This window comes from Atractosteus spatula, chromosome 7, assembly GCF_055471065.1.
Source record: "Atractosteus spatula isolate fAtrSpa1 chromosome 7, fAtrSpa1.hap1, whole genome shotgun sequence".
NCBI classification, from domain to species: Eukaryota; Metazoa; Chordata; class Actinopteri; order Semionotiformes; family Lepisosteidae; genus Atractosteus; species Atractosteus spatula.
In genome coordinates, this window is record NC_142712.1 from 56928039 (window position 1) to 56948569 (window position 20531).

The following is a 20531-nucleotide window of genomic DNA, read 5'->3' on the forward strand; positions in this document are numbered from 1 at the left end:
TTCCCATCTTTAATCGCAATAGATCATCTGCAAACAGTATTTCATGTTACAATATGTATTTACATATTTTACAGTTTATCAACGGACGCTTAAGTGCAGCCCGATTTATTCGACTATAATTGAATAAAGGATGTACAGTATGCTTGTATCTATACTGACAGCTGCAACATTTACATGTAAACTATTTTTTGAAATGATGTGCCTAAGGACATTAAAACGTGTCCCCTCCCAACCCCCCGGGGTCTAACCGGGGACCTTTCGCGTGTCAGGCGAGCGCACCGGGCGGTTCAGTGCGCTGAAAATGCGCCCCGTTTCACTCCTGGGAAAACCACAAACAAAAAGACGGATTTAAATAGGACCGAATTGCGTCGGTGCGTCGTTAGAGACCGCCGTTTGCGAGTCGTACACTGTAGTTGTCAGCAAGGCGACAGGTTTCAGTTTTGTAGACTGTTTTGGGCAGGTGTCAGTATGCGCCGCTTTCCTTCTAAAGGGGGTTTGAGTGAAATCACATAAAAACCGAGGTCGAATTCAGCCAGTGCGCGCTCTAGCCCACAGCACCGGTGTAAAAAGACCCATTCAGCACACCACCTCGTTCTTAAGAGCAACATGGTCACGAGTTTTCCTGTCTGTAAACACAGGTCTATAAACAACAGCGCGGCGGACCCTCTCCCACAGACTGAAGCCCGCAGCCGCTGGAAGCAGGCTGGCTAATTCACGAATCCACTCGTCCGTGCACTGGCAATCCGTGCTGGGATGATGGTTCAATAAGCTAAGATAGATAGTTTGTCGAATTGTATTGTTAAACAGCAAAATAAAACAACACACACTTTATAGTACAACTTAAAATCACGAATAAAAGGTGGAGGGGGAGCGTGGCGATATTTACGTCTTTTAAAAAATCGGTCACCGCGGGATAAGAAGTCCAGGTCCCCGGCGTGTGAAGAAGGGCGATTGAAGGTTACTGAACGGGATGGGCACCGAAGATAAAGTCGTCGTGGTTGTAACGGGTAGGTATGAGCACGACGCGTGGAAGAGGAGCTGAACTCGCGTTGAGCCGATGGTTCTTTCGTGTGCTTGCGCGCCCCCTGGTGTGCACAGCGTGCTGTAACAGGAGAGCAGCGGCATGTGCTGTCCTTCACTCGTCAAGAGATGTTCGAGGCATTTAACACAAGTGAATGCAGTATGCGCTTGGAACATTAAAGTCAACCATTTCTAAGTGAACAGATTTAGTGCTCATGCTTTCAGTGTTTTTTGATGGGAGGCAGGGCTTAACACGGTGACAGTTCTGAGTCTGTTCTTTTCTCAGGGTTCGGCCCTTTCAGACAGTACCTGTTCAACCCCAGCTGGCCGGCAGTTCAGGTAAGGGACTTCTGCAGTAATGCAGTTCTGTTAGCTACCATTAGCATCAATTAGATCACATCATCATGCAGTACAGCAGTAATTCAAAAACATCACTTTACTCCTCACCCTGCAATGGCCAGAGGTCCTGATCTGTTTGTAGTCCCATCTTGCGCCTTACGCTTCTGGGATAAAGTCCAGGATGCTGTGACTCTTCCCAGGAAGAATTGGCTTTCCAGTAATGGAAGAAATGGAGGTATTTATCTCATGCAGAATTTACTAGCAACATTAGCGCAAACAGACATAGATGGATGTAGCCATCAATGTTTTGCAATGAAAATATCTTCAGATGAACACAATATACTGTATGCCAATCATTCTGTTATGGGAGGTAAGATAAAACTCTTGATGGATGTAGATATTTCATTTCCAAATGAAAAACTGAACTGGGACGGTCTTTTGAGCCCTAAAGGGCCACAGCCTGGTAAGAAAGAGCCGTGTTCGTGGATACATGTACAAAGCTCACACATGCTCGGTCCTCTGCCAAGGAGAAGGCACAATCCGAACCCGGAAAGACAGGAACTGGGAGGGAAAGGGTTAGGCTCGGGGGAGTCTGTCAGCTGTGTAGTCGTGCGTGGCTAATCAGTGTTTCCACCAGGCACAGGATACGAGGAGCTGCTGGTGGGGAATGAGCACCCCAGGCAGCCGGCTCTCCTTAACACATCCTTCCAGGCAAAGCTCAGGCCCCGCAGACACAGCCGAGCTTCCAGCTGGACACTCCCGGGAAAGTCCTCGTCTTCCGAGAGCTTGTTAACACGACTACTCCTGCTCCCTTCTGTCCCGAGCCAGAGAGAGAGGGAGGGAGGGAGAGAAGGGGTGAGGGCCAGGGTATGGCAGGATCAGGTCAGTGAAAGAGAGGAAAAGGCTCCCACAGCCGTTTACCAGCGTGTCTGATCAACCTGGCAGGCAGCCCACGCGTTTGGAAGTGCTCACCTGGACCGGGGTCCTGCTGCAGAGCTGTGATGTGTGCAGGACAGGCAGCTGTTCGGGCATCAGTCCCATCAATTTTCAACTTTCGGTGAGATTAATCCGATTTCTAAGCTTCAGGAATAAAATTAATTGAGGGCACAAGGGAAACTATGAGGAAGTGAATTTAAAAACCAAGAAACCGAGAGGCGCCTCTTTGCCCGTAGGGTGGTAGGAGTGTGGAACAAGCAGGATGACTGCCTGACAGGCTAAGTGGACTGAACAGCCTCCTGCGGTTTGAACCCTTTCTGCTGTGGAGCTCTACACATTATCAGGATCCCCGACCCTTTCCAGAGGCGCATCAGAGTACCTATCAATCGCAGGCTGCGCACACACACGCACACCTCGCACACAAGCCCAGCAAGCACGTGTCTGGAAGGCAGGAGGGAACCGAAGAGCACGCAGAGAAGGTGCCCTGCCCTGTCACCAATCACATCCACCCCTATTCTGCTCTCTAGCTTCAGATAAAATGCAGTCAGTTGTACAGCTGCCTTATGATGCCCCTGATATCCTTAAATTTGTCCTTTACATTTACTTCTCTCTTTTGCAGATGAAGTATCAAATTGTAGTTTGAAATCAGATACTTTCAACCTGACAAAGTACTGTATCAACGTATGTTTTATGTTTGTAAAAGTTGGAACAGCTGCCTGCAACCTCTCATTGAAATTCAAGTGTCTTCAAGATAAACATGAAGCCATATAGACAAGCTGCATCGCTTTGAGCCCATTCTTATGAAAAGCTTTTGTGTGTTTATTTTTAAGATATGTGGGAACTAAAGCCTGTAGAGAATTCATATACCACAAAGATTCTATTTTGCTTTTAGGAAATTTTCTTTCTTACCATTCAAAGGGTCCAAAAATGCTGTAGTTACCACAAAATGTTGCAGATCTGTCTCCGGATAAACACGTCAGCACTATCCCCTTTCACATCCTCTTCTGTTCTCATTAAAGAAAGGTTTTGGAACACAGAGGCTCCAAGCTGAGGTAATGTCTTCATGCCCCCTGGTGGCTAAAGTATTTAAAAACATCTGCAGATGAAACTTCTCCCCTCAGCAGTGGAAACACTGCACGCTTTCTGTATTAATGTTGCTTAAATAGTTACAGGACCCCAATAAACTCTCACAGCTTACTGTGATACTTCACACTTCAAAATCCAATTACTTAAGATTATGAACAGCACGTGAAGCACATCTAACTGCATGAAGACATAGTAGTTTTGTGCTGGAGATGGCCATTCAGTATCTGTGCTTGCTGCAGGGCTTGAAGATGTCAGGCCTGCGAGAAGATGTGGAAATTCATATTAAAGAGCTGCCAGTGAGCTACAGAAAAGCTCAGGAGCTAGTTGTCCTCCTGTGGAAGACCTTCAGCCCCCAGGTAAACTTGCAGACATGCCAGGGTGAAGAGTGGAGGAGGTGCAGGGGGATGAAAAAAGATCTAACTTTTTCCTAGAACACTCTGCATCTACTTCACTGTTAATTTTTGCAGTTCAATAATTTCTTTGATTGGTATGCTGGATAAAAGCATCAACCTTATTGTCTTTGTATTAATCAACAATTGAATACAAAGACAATAAGTGAGTTTTTGATATTTAGTAATAGCAGCTAGGGTCAATATTAGCAACAAGTCATACAGCCTGTGAATTGCCTGGCTCTGCTCGACAGCTGGCTATCCATGTGGGAATTGCTCCAGGATCCAGCGCCATTATTCTGGAGCAGAGTGGGAAGAATGAAGGCTATAAATCCCGGGACGTGTGTGGCACCTGTCCTGCCGATGGCCGCTGCGTGGTGGGGGGGCCAGAGAGGATCGACTCTGTGATAGAGATGAAATCCCTGGCCAGGCGCCTGAGGAGCAGGGGGCTTGACGTCATTTACTCAAGGGATGCTGGGAGGTGAGGCCAGCTGCTTGTAAAGAGACTCTTTAATCCCACCTCAGACAAATCAAACCTGACGTTCGGCAGCATACAGTCACACTGGCTTCAGAAAGCTTTCAGAAAGAGTTTGGGATTAAAACTTACCCAGTGCATGCATAGGTTTATTTTTTGCCTCCCTTCTCTGGTCTCTTTGCACTCAATATAACGGTTAAGAAAGAAGAAAAAAGGAAGTCCTTGTGCATTTACCAACTGATAGATAGCCAAGTGATGTTGTTTTATGGATAGCATGTATTTTGGACTGGATTAATGCTAAAACTGCAAATCAAATACATTGCAGCATTTCCATCACTAGTCAATAAAGTTTTAGGAGTCTTGGATTAAAAACATCGAATACAGAAAACCATTAAGACCATTTAGATTCTCATTTTTCTGTCATCCCCACAGAGGTCTGATCACACATCTAATCCACAAAGATGCTGAACTAGAAAACACATCATCATATTATCTAAGAATCATTCCTGCAGATTCACCTCCTGCTGTGGTAGAAGCAGGCCCTGAGGACCCATGTGGTGCTTTTCCCCTCTTGCAGGTACCTGTGCGACTTTGTTTACTATACCTCCCTCTACCAGGGGAAGGGCCGAGCCGCCCTCGTCCACGTGCCCGCGTCAGGAAGCCTGGCCTCCACACAGACACTGGTGCCCATCCTCAGGGACATCGTCCACGCCCTGCTGCAGCAGCTCCAGGGAGCAGCAGGATCAGAGGAAAGATTAAAGACCGATGCCGTGGAAACATCTGGTGTTAGTGTGGTTAAGCTGTAGACCACTTTACCAAATCCGAGAGGTAATCGTAACCAGTCAAACGCCTTGAGCCTCCAGGACAGGCTCTGGCACGCTGTCACTCAATAATGGAAGGGCATTTTTTAATAAAAAACTGATATTCGGTATTTAACAAATAGGAGCACAGTCTGCTTTTGTTTAAAAGACAACTCTTTAGCAGCTAGATATTACTGGACAAATGTGCAATATTTTAAACAGCCTCTATTTTGTTTCAGGTGGATATGGTTTTGGTTTGCATGCAATGTACTGCTCAACAAGTAGGCAATACAGGACTAACTTTTCCATCAGTCTTTTTTCCCCACTGTGCAGAGTGGAAAGAGCTTCACTTTCCACCCACAGCAACCTCAACACACATCTCCAGCACCTACAGGACTACAGGAGAGTGGTTGTTTGAATACCTACGAGTCATCTAGTGTGTGATATCCCACCCTCCCACCATGATCATCAGTCAACCTGTATGGCGCAGGTCCGGTTGGTTGGATTTGAGTAACCTGATGGAAGGGTGATCCGATGTTCAGTAAAATGGTACAGGGCTGATGGAATTTTATATCCCTGTCCAAAAGGTGATTCTTTTATAAGAAGTCTAAAAAAAAGGAATCAATTAACCTCAGAGGACTTGAGAACACTGTTCATAAATGAACAACATAACTTAGCTGAGAACCTTAACCTCTGAACTACTGCTCATTGGAAGGGGATGTGAGGCCCTCCAGTTACAAAAAAACCCCGATCTTAACACTCATCCAGAATAAGGATCTTTTGACGTCCCTTCTTGGGATGCTACAATGAAGGGAGCCGATACAGGGGACATGGAAAACATTAACACAGGCAGACTCGGTACTCGGGTTGGAAAGGGGTTATTTGCAGTAAGTGGCAGTCTACAGATTTAACCATTAAATTTCTAGCTTTATTTCGGCTTGAATGTACACCAGTTAGTGTCAGTCCCCACTATGCCTAGCCTATTTTTAATAACTGTTCGCTTATTGTCTGAAATGTTCCCAAACTACCATGTACTGTGTATATATAAATAGGGACCCAGGCAAAGGTTAATTCTAAAAGTCGCTCCACGTATAGGGTGCTTATAATGTGAACCACTCCACGTGCACAGGGAGCCCAGCTGAACCGGAGCACAACAGCTGCACACACTGGAGGTCACAGAGTTCAGCAGCGCTCACCGTGTGGCTGCGCGTTAGGCTGAATGAACCTGCACGGCTGGCTCATCTGATACGCCAGGGTCTCTACAGGACCCTGTCCTTGGTGCCAAGATGCCGTTTGACACTAGGGGTGGCTTGAATAGGTCAGCTACTCCTACAGGCACTAAAGCTCCCAACACATCAAGGAAGATGTCATGTATTAGCAGAGACTTCTGAACTCTTCCCAGACAGAGAAGAGTCTGGGAAGAGTACACCCATATGGGTCTGTGTACACCCACAGTACACAGAGCAGCCCGGGCAAGCACGCAAAAGGAATGTGCCGAGACTCATTACTAAAGTAATGAAGGATGTGTGAGAAATTCTCAACAACACAAGCAGTTAAGATCAGACAAATATAATACTCATGACAGCTGTGTTTGCATACAGAATTTGTTTTTATTTAACTTAGATCTTGTAGTACTTTAACTACTAGAAAAAAAGCCAGAATAAGAGAAACTAAAATCCTCTTTTGTTTCAGCCATTCAAAATAGACAAAAGTTTTTTCCCCATAATGTAAATAATTCAGAATATATTGATAACAGGAATAAATTCTTACAACAGAATATACAAAAAAACATTTGAAACTTTTTTCAATCTACTGAATCATTTTAATATAAACACAGGAATTTTGTATGAATAATTTACACACAGCAAATTCTTTGTAACAAATTGGCCATCTTTTTAATTTTCTTAACAAGACAGGAAAAAAAAACTTGAAAAAATGTAGTTTTCAATGTCAGTTTTATGATGCTTCCCAGTGGTAAAATTGAAGCACAACATGAAATTGCCGATTGCGCCTGAAGGGACAAACAGAACTTCAAACCTGCACATGAGGACCAGTGCTTAATCCGGAGAGTGGAGAACCTTGCTTTGGACACAGCTCCTAACGGGAGCTTTGGTGCTGAAGAGGGAGCCACCCCAGACTACTCTCATGCTGTGGGCCACAGACCCCTGGCACCCTGCTAGGCCAGAACGCGGCGTTTGTGGAAATTAAATGGGGAAGTGCACTGGCGACATGACCGAGGACTGCCTCTTTTCCACACTGTTGCCACCAGTGCAAATGCCCTGCAAGTCCATGAGCCTCCATGGATGAAATGCCTGTATTTTGAGAGAGAGGCCAAGACACTGGAGCTGTTGCTCATGTAAAGAGCTGAAATGCTGGAGGCTCCCACGGGGAAGCACAAGCAGCAAGAAAGTGCCTGCTGAGCTGAAAACCGTTTTGGAAGAATTCACAAAAAGCCACCTTCATTGAGGCTTGTCCTTGGCATTCAGGAAGATCTGCCAACGATATGGACAGCTACTGCGGTCAACTACTGCTGCCTACTAAGGTCTCATTTCTTGAGTCTGGCCGTACTAACTTGGGGTGCGCAATCAGGGCTCTTTCTTACTTGTCCATTAAGGTTGAGTTAGAAAATCTCTGGAGATTACTTGCCGGGCTTTTTCTGTCGCCTGCAGGATTACAGGGAAAAGTACCTTTTGGATCCCACCCTCTTAATTTTATCCTTAAATTACCAAATATCCCACATTTTCATGATACTTCAGAGATGCAGCTCTCAACTTTCTCAACTCACAATGATGTCCTAATGGAAATTATTGGATGAAGCATCAGCTACATTGCGAGATTTCAAGAAACTCTGCTGATAAACTACACGAAAAGGTGCTCACTGAATTGTTTTATCTTCAGTTTTGTGGGAAACTCTTTCTTCCCCAAGTTTATTTCTTCTGTCGGTCACTTCTTTTGTCCTCCTTCCTTCATTAAGTACCAGACCTGTGCAGGACATCTCCCCCAATTTTACCACTGGCTCCCAAAGCTGTCCTGTCCCAGAGGGTAATTCTCTGGTCAACTCTAGTTTTCAACACCAAAAATGCCTTTTGTTGCTTTACCTTACAAGAGATTACAGTATATTTACAAAAAAAACTGTGGCCTTTACAGACACCTGTAGCCGAGCACTGGGACCATGACCCACACCTTGTGTGTCCTGCTGACGAGCAGTACTCACTTAAACACAAGACTGAGCTGTGGGATGCAACTGTACAGCACAAAAATCAAACTGAAATACATCCACAGAATATGTCCCTCCCTGCCCCCCCACTACTCAAAAAATACATTGGCCCTGGGAGAGGGGGGGGGGAAGGGAGTAGATATCCAATTGGATTATGTGAGTCTTCCCTTGTATAGCAATGTGCTGCATTTTCCAACATCCTGCTGTTTGGCAAGCGCAAGGCTGGGTTCTACAGCGCTCCGACAGGATGTTCCCATCGGCAACAGCCTGGCTCCTTCATCAACAGGTGCCCATAAGTAACCAGCTTTAACATTTAGGGATTCCTCCTCACTTACAAAAACATTGAAGAAAAAAACATCAAAGTGTCTGCGGATATACAGTAAGCGAAATGACATTAAGATGATCCCGTTTGAACGAGGGGTGTTTAGTGAGAAAAACCAGGAGTCTCCAGATACAGAACTTTCCAAAGTAACGGATGAATGATTGGAACCTACAGTTTGTTTCAATTTAGTGACACTGAGCTAAAGGCTTTGGTAAGGTAAAAATACAAACAAAATTTCAGTAGATCAAGGCCCCCTTTTTTAGCATGTAGGAATGCCAAGCGAAATACAAAAAAAAAAACAGTGCCTGGAAATTAAATCTATAAACCTCATATTGATTATTGTGATTGTGTGTGTTCTGACTTCAACTTTTCTAAGCCTGAGGTTTGCATATACAACTTTCTGTGGAAAGTCTAAATGTTAATAGAGAGAATGCATCTCCAGGGTTTCAATAAAAACTGGCGATGCAATGTACTACAGACAAATGCTAAAATCACAAAACGTTTTTGTAAACTTTTCTGCTATTTGTATTTTTTTCTGTCACGTGACTACCCGTAATCTACTGGACATTTTATGTCCTGTTTCTGTTGGTGTGTACGCACGTGTGTGTAGCAGTGAGCGTGTGAAACTACATAGAAAGAAAAAACCTGGCAGCATTCAATGTAAACTGACATTCATGTTTCAACAGGCCAATATTTCTCTCAGATTTATCACTGTGAATCAGAAACAAAATAGAATAAATAGAACCAATATCTATTTTTGTACTTATAAAAACATTAAATCTTGATAGACTACACCTAACTGTGATACACTCGCACCCATAAACACACACAACAACACGAGTACAAGGCCTTGGTAGAATGGTGATAACCTACAATTTTTATGTTACAAGTACCACACACAAAAAAATCTTTTCAGCAGAGTGCCACTATAGCAACAACCCAATTTCCACTGCTTTCCTCACCCAGCAATCCCAGGAGCTCATTCTTATACAAAACAGTATTATTTAAGTGCTTTTTATTCTGAACACCTGGAATTCCACAAACTTGGACCACAAACTTTTCCTCCCTCTCCACAACCCCCCCCAGTCTGCCCCCCCTCAGCTCGGAAACCCCCACTTGAGTTCTGTATCTTGAACATCTCTGGTTTGAATGAGGACATCATGAGGACAGCTTCTCTCCCAAGTGCTCCCTTTGTCTTATACCACCACCCAGACCCTTTGCTCTACCATATCAGGACGTGCTCTCCGCCCGACAGCCCTGCCCCACAGATCTCGGCGGGGAAGTGCTTTAATTCTTTGGACATGTTGGTGTTGACGCCATTATCTTCTCCCCTCCCAGGTCGTCACGACGACCGGGCCCTCAGCATCACAGAACTTTCAAAGCAGCAACACTGTATCAGCAGCAGTAGTGGAGAAAACAGGAGGAGACAAAGAAAAAGCATGAAGTGACTCTTGCCCCCCCCTCCCAACCCCCACCTTCTCCTGGAGAAGCTGACGAAGAGGCCGTGGAGCCCTGAGAAAAATACGCAGAACTAGAAATCGAATTACTTCAGAAAACTTCACCACCAACAAAAACAGTAAAGAGAGAAAAAAAAAACAAACTTTTGGCATTCTTTTGACTGAGCGTCCCCCAAACCATCTGGGAGTGTGGGAAGGGAGGGAGGCAGAATGAGCCGTATCTTGGAGTGCGGGCACGTTTCGAGGAACCTGCCCGAAATGCAGACAGTGGTAGGTGGTGGAGGAGGAGGCAGAAGGAAGAAAGACCAAGCCTGATATCGAAGGAGCTTCACTGCTTGGAGCAGTGACAGCCGGATCGCTGCCTGGCTGTGCCCAAGAAAGGAGGTTTGCCGGCACCAGATTCTGCTCGAGGCAGAGCAAGAGAATGTGGGCTAGCAGTAAAGTGGCACAGGTAACACCCCCCTCCACCCTCCCACAGCCACCCAGCGCCCCCCTCCCCCAAGCCCTGCTGCAGACCAATCGCTCGTGTGCCAAGGGACTCCTCGAGACTGCCAGCCGACGCCCAGGCGCTCGGTTAGACCCCGCGGCCTCCCAGGTCCCTAGCACACCCAGTCAAGGCACATGTACTGCTGTTCAGGATCCGCACCCTGCTTTCACAAAACACTCACGCCAAAATGAAGAAGGGTTCTTTTGCGTTGTCTTATTACTATTACTATTAATGCGGCTGATGCTCCTACTCGCTTATTCAGCAAGGCGCCATACTGGAGCAGCCACAGGGAAGGACCTCACTCAAAGGTGCGACAGTAGGACCCCTAGCCCTCCGGTCAGGAGCCCTGATGCTCCTGCCAAGCTACAGAAGTCATGGTTGCTGCCTGCGGTTCTTCAGATTTGTTGGCTTTGGTGAAACACAAGGGAGACAGCTATCGCACAGCGGCAGGACCAACACCATAGCAATGATCCCCATCAGCAGCGCCCTGTGTCTTCAGGGATGCCAGTCAGCGAGGGTTTAGCTTCCCAAAGATGGGACGTCGCCAGCTGCAGCCTGTTGCCATGGTCACCGTGACCATGACGCCCTGACAGCGCAACCTCGAGAGATGGATGATCAAAATCACCGACGGCTTCCTGAAATTTTTTTTTGTATTATTTTGTGAATCAGCTTTTAAAGTCATCTACACACAACAACAAAGAAAAAAAAACAACGTACATATAATAAAAAAAAAATACAGTTTTAGTAAATCCCCCATAACCAGCGTTATGATCTGAGGATCTCTGGTTGTGGAAAACCAATATGTGCGAAGGAGCAGAGAGGAGGGGGCCTGCGGATGGAGGAGGTGTGGAGCAGAAACGCAGAGATCGGTACGATCGGCACTCCCTCGCCCTCGGAGAGACACCAGTCTGGCCTGGGGTCAGCAATCACTCGAGTGTCTAAAAGCAGTGGATGACAAATTAAATAACCCAAAGGGCCACGCCAACGACTCTGGGAAAACTCCCCAAGCCCCTGAAGCTGCAGTGAGTGACAAATCGGATCACAAAACAGGAAAAACAATCCGAGGGGTGTTCGTTTTGCGGAGTTCTGCATGAGGACTCTCTCAATCACAACAGAAAACGCGCGTTTCCTCACAAATGCCAGACCTCCCCATCGCGAGACTCCTCTCCTCCCGGCTCCGAACCGTTTGAGCGACTCTTGTGGTTTGGAGTGTTAAACGAGGTTTACCTGGATAGAGAGAACAGTAACATTTTCTTTACAGGCTAATGAGAAAAAAAAAAGAGTGAGATGTATTTTTTATACACTTATATTAAAAAAAAAAAGAGTGAGGTAGATAAATGTTTAATGGAAAAAACGTCCCCCAGGTCAAGAAACTAACAAAAATACTTCTAGAAGTAAAAAAAAACATCAGAATCAGAATTCATTGTGGGGCATTTGTACAGTGAGTTAAACTGATATCGGAAAATAGAAAGATCCTACACAGAATACCTTCTTAGCAACACTAAGTAACAGATGCCTGAAAACTAGACAAAAAGGGCATTACACACTGAACTCTCAGTAAAAACGCGTCAATACTTTAACACTTTCATCTTTAAGGAGCAATAACTTTCTTTTCCCCCAGTTTTGAACTCAGAACCACTTCTCCAGGTGACACCATGGGGCCTGGTAAGGTCTAAATCGCTCACACTGGCTGGGGCATGGGCTCGTCGGTTTGCCCTGTTTAGGGTCCTGGTGTCTCCTGTGCCACAGGTGCTTGCTATCTCTTCCTACGGGGTGTCAAAAGCGCAGATGCCACAGAGTTGCTGTTCTGGAGGATGGGGTGGATGTTGGGAGATGTTTGGAGCTGGGAATAACTCCAGATAGCTGAACAAACTTTTAAAAAAAGGGGGCAGACTGGGGTAGTGCGAAAATTCACCACAGACCTCTTAACCGCAGGAAGAATGGGTTTAAAAAAAAAAAACTTGACTACAAATCCCTCCAGTGTGGTAACCAGCAACAACACAGGCAAGAAACCTGGTGCTGACAGGGAGGCCGGTAAAACGGAGATTGTGTTCAGGGGGTCGGGCAAAAATAAGAAAAGCACACTACAGGAGACTGCAGGGAGAAAGCAAATCCATTATCTTGACCTGAGTTTGAGTGGCGCCCAGGTAACAACCAGACGCAGCAACACTTGACCACGGGTACAAAGGGAGTCCACACGCAGGGCTAAGGTGTCCAGAAGAAAACAGTAAGTAGCATTCTAACCCCCCCCCCCCCCCAAAAAGAAGAAAAAAATGCATTTGTTAAAAAAAATTGAAGGCATTGGACATTGTGTGACAAAATAAGAGAGTTTATCAGGATCAAGGTGGAAAGAAAAATACAACTAATGCAGTTTCAAATAAAAAACAATCTTTTTTTTGCTACAGTATAAAGCATAAGAAAAAATGGGCTGTAGTGGAAACAGTAAGAGATTAAACCTGAAAGATTTTTTTTAATATATAGATATAGATATAGATCCACGAAGGGAAAAAAGAATATAGCAGCTTTTTTCTGTACAGACATATAGATGAACATCTGAACCGTAAAAAAGTTATAAAAGTGACAAACGGTGTGTAACGTAGGTGATCCACGGTCTAACATACAACTGTAAGACCCTTATAGAAATTTCTGAATTGTACTGAGAGACTACTAACAAGTCTGGAAAATACCCAGAGCATCACACTCCCATTCTGCCTTTAGAGTACAAGGTCGAAGCTCCGTTCCATTTCCGCGTCGATCCGATCCCTTCCCCGTTTCATTCCGGGAAATCCCCCCACCCCCCCACCCCCACCATTTGTTTGCTTTGTTTTCCTCCTCTTCCGGCAAAAAAAAAAGGGGAAAAACCTGCTGGATGAGCCGTGCTGAAAAAAACATCAAAACCGAGAGCAGGAAGGAAGAAGAGAGGGTGAACCCCTTTATTGTGTCGACTGCAATCGTGGGGTCGTGGGGGGTCAAATAATTTACACCAGTGAAAATCCGTGGAGTGTGTCCAACTTCTAGCGTTAGTGCTCCTCCTATCTCACACCGAGAGAGGACAGCTGTAGAAAGGAGGGGAGAAGTTAGAGTAGTGTTTCAGGAAAGGTCAATTTTGGCAAAAATTTGGCAGATTTGGAAAAAGTCCCTCCCCACGCTCTTTTTTGCCCCCGATCAACCAGAATAGCAAGGGCAGTGTCCGATTGGATGGCCCACGGCGAGGAACGCAGACTTGGGAAGGAAGGACAAGGGGGAGCCGTCACGTCAAGACCTGCCCCTCTCCTCCACTTCCCCACCCCCAGTAAATATCCCGACGCCCGGCGTGTGGAGCGCCACTGGAGAAGAGAGAGGAAGAGAGAAACGAGAGGTCGAGAACGAAGTGGGAGGAGATCCGACTTAAAAAAAAAAAACAACCTTATCGCTCAACCGCTTGGGAAAAAAAGTGCTTTTCTGTCGGATTCGCTGGCAGATATGCTTAAGTGTCCCATATGAAAGTCTCCAAAAAAAATTAATACATCAGAAGTCACAAGGAGCCCACAGCTCGGGCTCGACTAAAAGAGTCCTTTAGGTTTACGTTTCTCATTTTTTCATTCAGAACATAAAAAAGTAAAAAAAAAAAAAAAAAAACAGAACAGGTTCTGCAAACTGGAAAAGGGAGGGTTTGTCCTTGAATCTGTTTCAGTCTGCAGTCCTGTCTCCACATTTGTGCAGCAACAGCAGGTTTTTTTTACTTATCTGATAATAATAACCATAATAAATCATGAAAAACAATCCACTGAGGTACAGTAGGCTCTCGACGGCCCGGCGTGTCCGGCACTCGCTCCTCTCGGGGGGAGCGGGGGCCCAGGCCGGGCCGGGGAGGGCGAGGAGCCGGGGGGCTCGCGGCGCTTGGAACGGGGCGGAGGGGTGGGCCGGCGGGGGGAGGCGGGGTGCAGGATCAGCAGGCGGACGACTGGGGCAGCGGCAAGGCACGCTCGTTCTTGCGCCCCCCGTTCATGTGCGCGTAGGGCTGTGTCTCGTCGAAACTGGGCCGCAGCAGCACCACCGGCCCGTTGGCCACTTTCAGTCCTGAGTGCTTGTCCAGAGCCGGGCCCGGGGAGCAGGGCGGGGCCGACGGCGGGCCCGGCGGGGCCGCGGAGCCCGGGGCTGGGGGGGAGGCCGGCTGCAGGGGGGGCGCCTGGCCCAGAGGCACCGGGGCGATGGGCTGCAGGCTGGAGGAAGGGTCCAGGGGCACGTTCTCCATGTTCTCCGCTTCCAGGTCCAGCTCCTCGGTGTCTGGCGGCTTGTTCTCGTCGCTGTAGAAGAAGCTCATCTCCCGGAAGGGAGGCTCCAGCTCGTCCTTGATGCTGCCGATGATCTCCAGGAAGGAGGGCCTCATCTTGGGGTTGTACTGCCAGCACATCCGCATGAGCTCAAACCTGCACGGAGCACAGAGACCCGGGACACACAAGTCAGGCAGAGGCAACGCCTACACACGCCGCGCCACGCCACAGCCACCCAGATCACTGAGAACTGTTACCACACCGTTACGACACGGCGACCTCGTCTGTCCCAGCCAGACCTCTCAGGATTGAACTGACAGAAGACTTAGCTAATGTACTGACATTCAGAAATTCTCCAGATGCGCCCTAAGTATCTCGGAGCGTTTACAAAAACAAATGTGCCTCTTAGAGCATCCATAAAGGGGTCAGGGGCTGGAGAACCTGGCCGTAAGAATATGAGCCGTGCAGGAAAGAGTGCTGAAAATTCATCTGATTTTCCTTGACTCACAATCTGGAAGGACAATTTCTAGAAACAGGAATCCCAATTTTCTTTTCAACTGAAAAAGAAATTAACAGTTGCTACCTTCTGGGTGTCCTGTCTCATTTACCGTTCTGTGTTAAAGGGTGGCGTTGTTGCTAAATTTTGTTCCATTAAGGAAAATCACCTAGAAAATCACATAGTTTGTCTGACGTGTACAGCTAAAAAATTAATCTGAAGGCACCAAACAAATCTCACAGGCGCACGTCCGAACTGCTTGCCATCCATGAGCAAATTAGGAAACAAATGAACATGAAGAGGGCTAACCGATCTCCGTGCTGCTGGCTACCTCTTCCATCACACACAAACAAGCTAAAAATACCCCGTGTGTCTCAACCCCTGCAGATTAAATAAATACCGGGCAAGCCGGTGGGCCGACCCCCGGATCGAGAGGCCGGCTGGAGTGAAGGCATTCCAGGCAGGGTCTTCTTTTAACCTCTACCCCCACAGAAGGCAACAAGCTGGGGGGGGGGGGGGATACTCTGCTGAAGTAGCAGGGTGGGCTTATTAAATTTACTTCTGACAGTTCAGGTGGACCTCCTGTGAAAATTACAGGGACATCTGGGCCCGCCCCTGCCCTCAGGGGTGACCTGCGTCTTGGGCGTTAGTTTCCTGGGCCATCTGTCCTCGCGGGCGCACACCCGGTTTGAAACCCTTCAAATTCACACAAATTGTCACAAGTGGACTGTCTGATGCCAGGAACTGCCAAGGCTACCTGACAAAACAGTGTCCCCCACCTCCCCCATCAAGGCAGTTTTAACAAGGGAGAGAGCGCAGTTAACACATCGCTGAGAATGTGTTTCAGAAGCTTCCTTTTCTCCTCTTGTCTTCGTCAGCGGCGTCAGGGTTTATAGCTGTAATTGCTACAGCTGATGCCTGCTGCTACTACACAGAAAAACCTTGCTATAAATCAGCGATCGGCTGCTGCTTGCCAAGTGGAAACATCCTCCTGATAATTTGATTCTGGCAGAGCAACTGAGGAGATTTCCCTGACACTCTTGTAGATTTGTGTAGGGGCAAAAAAAAAAACGAACTTCATAAAAGTCAAAGCAGAGGATCTGAAGTCTAGTTCGAACATGGCACAGTGAAGTGCTTCATTCTTTTTACTTACAGAAAAAATTAATATTAAAACAGGGATTTCCTTGCGCATCTGAACTACATCCAAAACAGGCTTCCCCCTCTCGGCATCAACAGACCTCTGTATTCCTCTCTCTCCAGTTCACTCACTCGCGTGATCTCCTGGGAATCCTGAAACGCCGAGATTAATTTCTGCAGCACTTGACTCGGCAGCCCTGTGGAATTCTCAACAGGCTCATTAAAGCGAAGGAATGAACAGCAGCCTTCATCACATGCTCTGTTGCTGCGCCTTCCTATTGCCTGCTCCCCTACCAGAAACGGAATCCGCCGGGCTGGAGCGAAACAGGACCCGTGCAAGAGGCTGCCATAGAGACACGTGGAGCTCGCGTCTCCAAAACACTATCTCCTTTCTTAAACCCGGGCCTTGCCGCAGAGGAGAACCATTCTAATTAGAAACTGGACACCAGCTGAGTACGTATTAACAGCGATGCCTCTGTTTAATTATAGACGGGCGCATTTGTGATGCACGCGGGAGAGTTTACTCAAGGAAAACAAAGTGCAGACCTGTGTATTTCTTGTTACGACGTTGCAAAAGCTTAAAAATCAGTCAATCAGCCTTCCTGGTATTTGTAATATTCAGCCGACAAGGTACAAGGCTGTGGACTCATGCTGACTTACACAGCTGTGTGAGTGAACTGAAAGCCCTGGGCTTGCAGGACCAGAGCTCTGTCAGCCACTCCACACTGCCTCCTGATACCCTCCTCCTGGAATCTGGAACTGACATCACGTCCTGCTGACTAGCAGTAAAGCTTTTTTTTCCATTATTCAATGTAGGACAGAAATACGCCGACGCACCCTGAAAACACAACAGTGTCTCTTTCAACACGAGCTCATTTGGCACATAATGCTGTTTACAGCGTTATTGTGTTACATTTTAAACAGTAGGCACAGACATTGGCTGGTTGTGTTGAGCTGTCCGGCCCCTTAGGATAACAAAATACTCAGCTCGAGTCTGTGACTTCATGAGACGGCAGCTCAGACTAGGTCATTAGCTGAAAGTAGTTTTGGATCCATATGAATAGCTATTCAACAAGACATGATTTTAATTAAGTCAAGAACACATTTTTATGACTGTGCCTTGCTTGCTTGGTACAAGGAAGTACCAGGAGGAGTACCAGGAAACCGAGTCTTGAATGGACCAGCTATGTCCTGGAAGGCCCTGGGTCATTATGGGTCAATTCACAAGGGTCAATTCACCTCCCCCTCCCCTGTCTGTGGAATCATCTTCCTGCTGCCACAGTCAGAGAAATTCCAGGAAGACATGACCCACACATCAGCAAAAACAATATTAATACCCAAAGGGCTGCGCGAATCTGGAACACATTTTCCAGCTCTGCTACCGAAGATTATACCCTGGTTCCTTTCAAGACACAGCTGGATGAGATCCTGGGATCAATTAATTACTAACTACCCAACGGGCAAGATGCCCTCCCGTCGTTTGTAATGTTTCTTCCGTTATATTTTCACCATCCTGAGAAAGGACAGTGCGAGACTAGTGACTGTCTGACTGCTGTGCTGCTCACCACCCCTGGCTGGCTGGTGGAAAGGTGATGTTGGGAGCAACCTTACTCCTCGCGGATACACGAACAGCCCCTGAGCCCAACGTTCAGCAAGCCTAATGGCCAATCCAGTGTCAAGTATCCAACAGCACAGTGAGACCCCCCGCAGTGCAAGGACTACAACAGCATGAGCTCAGGAAAACAACACCGAGGTCTCGCCATCGCCCAGTTTCTCCTCCTGACCCGCGTCTCACAGAACATCTCACAGTGGGACCGGCTGGCCAGCGCCCTCCACAGGGGGCAACAGTGAGCAGCTGGCCTCCAAAAGAAGGGTCCGCAGCTGCACAGGAGGAGTGGTGGGACACCCCAGAGCAGAGCGCGTCTGTAAAACAGTGCTGCCCGATTGTGTTAAAGCTCATACCTGATAATAACTTTGTAATGTTTCGTTCCAATAGTAAGTCACATTTCATGCTTACAACCAAACTATGATTCTTTGATCTCTATTTTTGTTCATTTTACCTGTCAATTGTCCGATATCTTTACTTGACAAAATCCATTAGTCAGGAGTGGGAAGGTCATTTCAAACCACGGGTCTTTTTTGCAAGTGGGAATTGTGAAGACTGTTCTGGACGCTTCTGTACAGACTCCAAACCTGTGTTGAGCTCTCGTTTCCAATGAAGAATTTTACAGCAGAGAGACGCACAGCCTTGAGAATCGGGACACAGACACCTGCGTCTAAGTAGAGAATGATTTGACACAGCCTCGCACAACGTCTCATCGTTAACTTGGGATGCCCCAGCAGCCCGGGTCCGTATTTAATTACACAAGATGCTGCCTCAAATCCTAATATTTAATATCACTGGATCGAACAATGATAGGGAGGTTTAAGGAAACAAAATCCCAGGCCTCAAACTACTTGAAAGGAGCTAAGGTGGTCCCAGACTTCATTAGTATACATCTCCCATCTGAAACTGTCCCTTGCCGGGATTCTCGAGTGTCCACTTAAAACTTACTGAGCAAAAACATTGAGCACACAGAAACTAGAGAACAACTTTTTTTTTGCACAGAGGGGAAACGCCAATACTTAAATGAGCAGACACGATTGCCCCTGGACCACGGGATGCGAATACAGGCGCTCTCAGAGCGGCACGCCGCCGAGCAGGACGGCGCAGAATCGCCAGCCGCTGACGGGAGCAGTGCTCTGGCCTCCCGCCAAGCTCTCCCTCCGGGGAACGGGAGACATCCCTCGCTCTCCAGGCTCCTTTTCTATGGGCCTCAGCTTACCGCCCGGGGCCCGAGATCACTTGTCTTTATTTAAAAACTTCTGCTAATGGCTTCGGCTGGGCCTGTGCGCCTGTCCCCCTGTAACCCCGTGTGTGGCGTTAAGAGTCATGATTCCCGATGTCTCGCAGCTCTCAAAACTCTAAATAAATCCGGACTGGGAGTTCGGTGCTCAGCTGTTTCTCACGGCGGGGATCTTCTCTCCCTGTCTCAGCTGTAACTGAGATCATGTACAAATGGAAGAATTATAAATAACGCCTGGAGAGAGCAGGAGATGCTCGCACCCCCGATTATATCACAAACAAAATGAACAATAAACACAATTCTTCAGGACGGGCCGGCCCAGGTTTCAGCATGCCATGCCTCCCACAGCCACTGTGCATATGGCAGTTAGGAACTGACACCATTCGGCTTGACTGCCGCTGCACAGCTGGAGCGAGGGGCAGTGCCTCCCTCCTCTCTCACCCGCCTGCCGCAGTTGTGGGTCACCTCGCAGGCCCCGGGCCCCGGTGTCGGACCAGAGGGTAACGGCACAATCCCGGCTGCCCAGAGCTCAGACCACACGTCCCAGCTGCCGGCTAACAACACGGCCCAGGCTGGCGCCGGTCACAGGGCCTGCACCTCTGTTGGTCTGGCCGTCCACACGCGCAGGACACTCCAGGGGAAACCCCATCCTTTCTCATAACCACATGCATGTCATTTCCTATAACTGTACCCTCCTTACGCTTCTAAAAATTCACAGCTTTTCCTTGGTTTCTCAGTTGCAGTGACAAGAATAAAAGCAGTGTGTAGTTCATCAATACTGGCCGTACCCATCTGTCCTCTGCACAATCGGAAGGAAGCCCGTTATTCCTTCTGGAAAGGCGGACGTGTAGCCAGCAAGGAAAAGAACGATGGGTGTACTCACAGCATGTCTGGACAGTTGTCCGGCTTGTCCAGCAGCCCCCCCTCCATGACGAAGCGCAGGACCTGCTCGTTGGACATCCCCTGGTAGGGCTGCTCTGCCAGCGTGGCGATCTCCCACAGCACCACCCCAAACGACCTGCGGCGCGAGGGACAGAGAGTGACCATCAGTCAGCACCCCGGGAGAGCCCTGAGACGGACACAAGCCTGTGGGTGCTCTGATCCACTTCTACCAGCAAGGGTGTCCCCACCAAGCCACAATGCTGTAGCTCTTAGGCTTGACTTTTATTTCCAATACAGCTTGCTCCCATCAAAAACAAACAAGATAAAATCAGTTCTTAACCGTCTTTGCACAAACTACAGCAAAAAAAAAAGACGACTTAAAGACACCG

The 20531-nt window shown here is 47.5% G+C and overlaps 2 protein-coding genes across 5 annotated transcripts in view; one reads left to right on the top strand and one right to left on the bottom strand.

Moving 5' to 3' along the window:
• The first annotated feature begins 476 nt into the window (after positions 1 to 476).
• On the top strand, positions 477 to 10184 carry pgpep1l (pyroglutamyl-peptidase I like). 4 transcript variants are annotated; one of them, XM_088920082.1, is made up of 6 exons: positions 578 to 1007; positions 1307 to 1359; positions 1997 to 3347; positions 3621 to 3737; positions 4025 to 4251; positions 4823 to 5380. In XM_088920082.1, exons 4-6 carry the CDS (start codon positions 3630 to 3632, stop codon positions 5049 to 5051), a joined length of 564 nt encoding a protein of 187 aa, XP_088776208.1. In that variant the 5' UTR covers positions 578 to 1007; positions 1307 to 1359; positions 1997 to 3347; positions 3621 to 3629; the 3' UTR covers positions 5052 to 5380. The 4 variants fall into 4 exon arrangements, with proteins under 4 accessions (XP_088776210.1, XP_088776208.1, XP_088776207.1 ...); XM_088920081.1 differs by lacking the exon at positions 1997 to 3347 and adding an exon at positions 9923 to 10184 and having other exon boundaries at positions 581 to 1007; positions 4823 to 5073; XM_088920083.1 differs by lacking the exon at positions 578 to 1007 and having other exon boundaries at positions 1314 to 1359; positions 2071 to 3347.
• Positions 6636 to 20531, bottom strand: part of igf1ra (insulin-like growth factor 1a receptor) — a 142738-nt gene continuing 128842 nt past the window's right edge. The window contains exons 20-21 of the mRNA XM_088920080.1: positions 20144 to 20278; positions 6636 to 14937 (exon numbers count right to left, since the gene is read on the bottom strand). Coding sequence (XP_088776206.1) covers positions 14457 to 14937; positions 20144 to 20278 — 616 coding nt within the window. The 3' untranslated portion in view covers positions 6636 to 14456. The remainder of the gene's footprint in view (positions 14938 to 20143; positions 20279 to 20531) is intronic.

Bases quoted from the DNA above. Each gene is read 5' to 3' on its own strand.
- pgpep1l (XM_088920081.1), top strand. From the start codon at position 971: ATGGGCACCGAAGATAAAGTCGTCGTGGTTGTAACGG. The intron at 1,008-1,306 runs GTAGGTATGAGC...TTCTTTTCTCAG, and splicing joins AGTCGTCGTGGTTGTAACGG to GGTTCGGCCCTTTCAGACAG. The intron at 3,738-4,024 runs GTAAACTTGCAG...TCTGCTCGACAG, and splicing joins GGAAGACCTTCAGCCCCCAG to CTGGCTATCCATGTGGGAAT.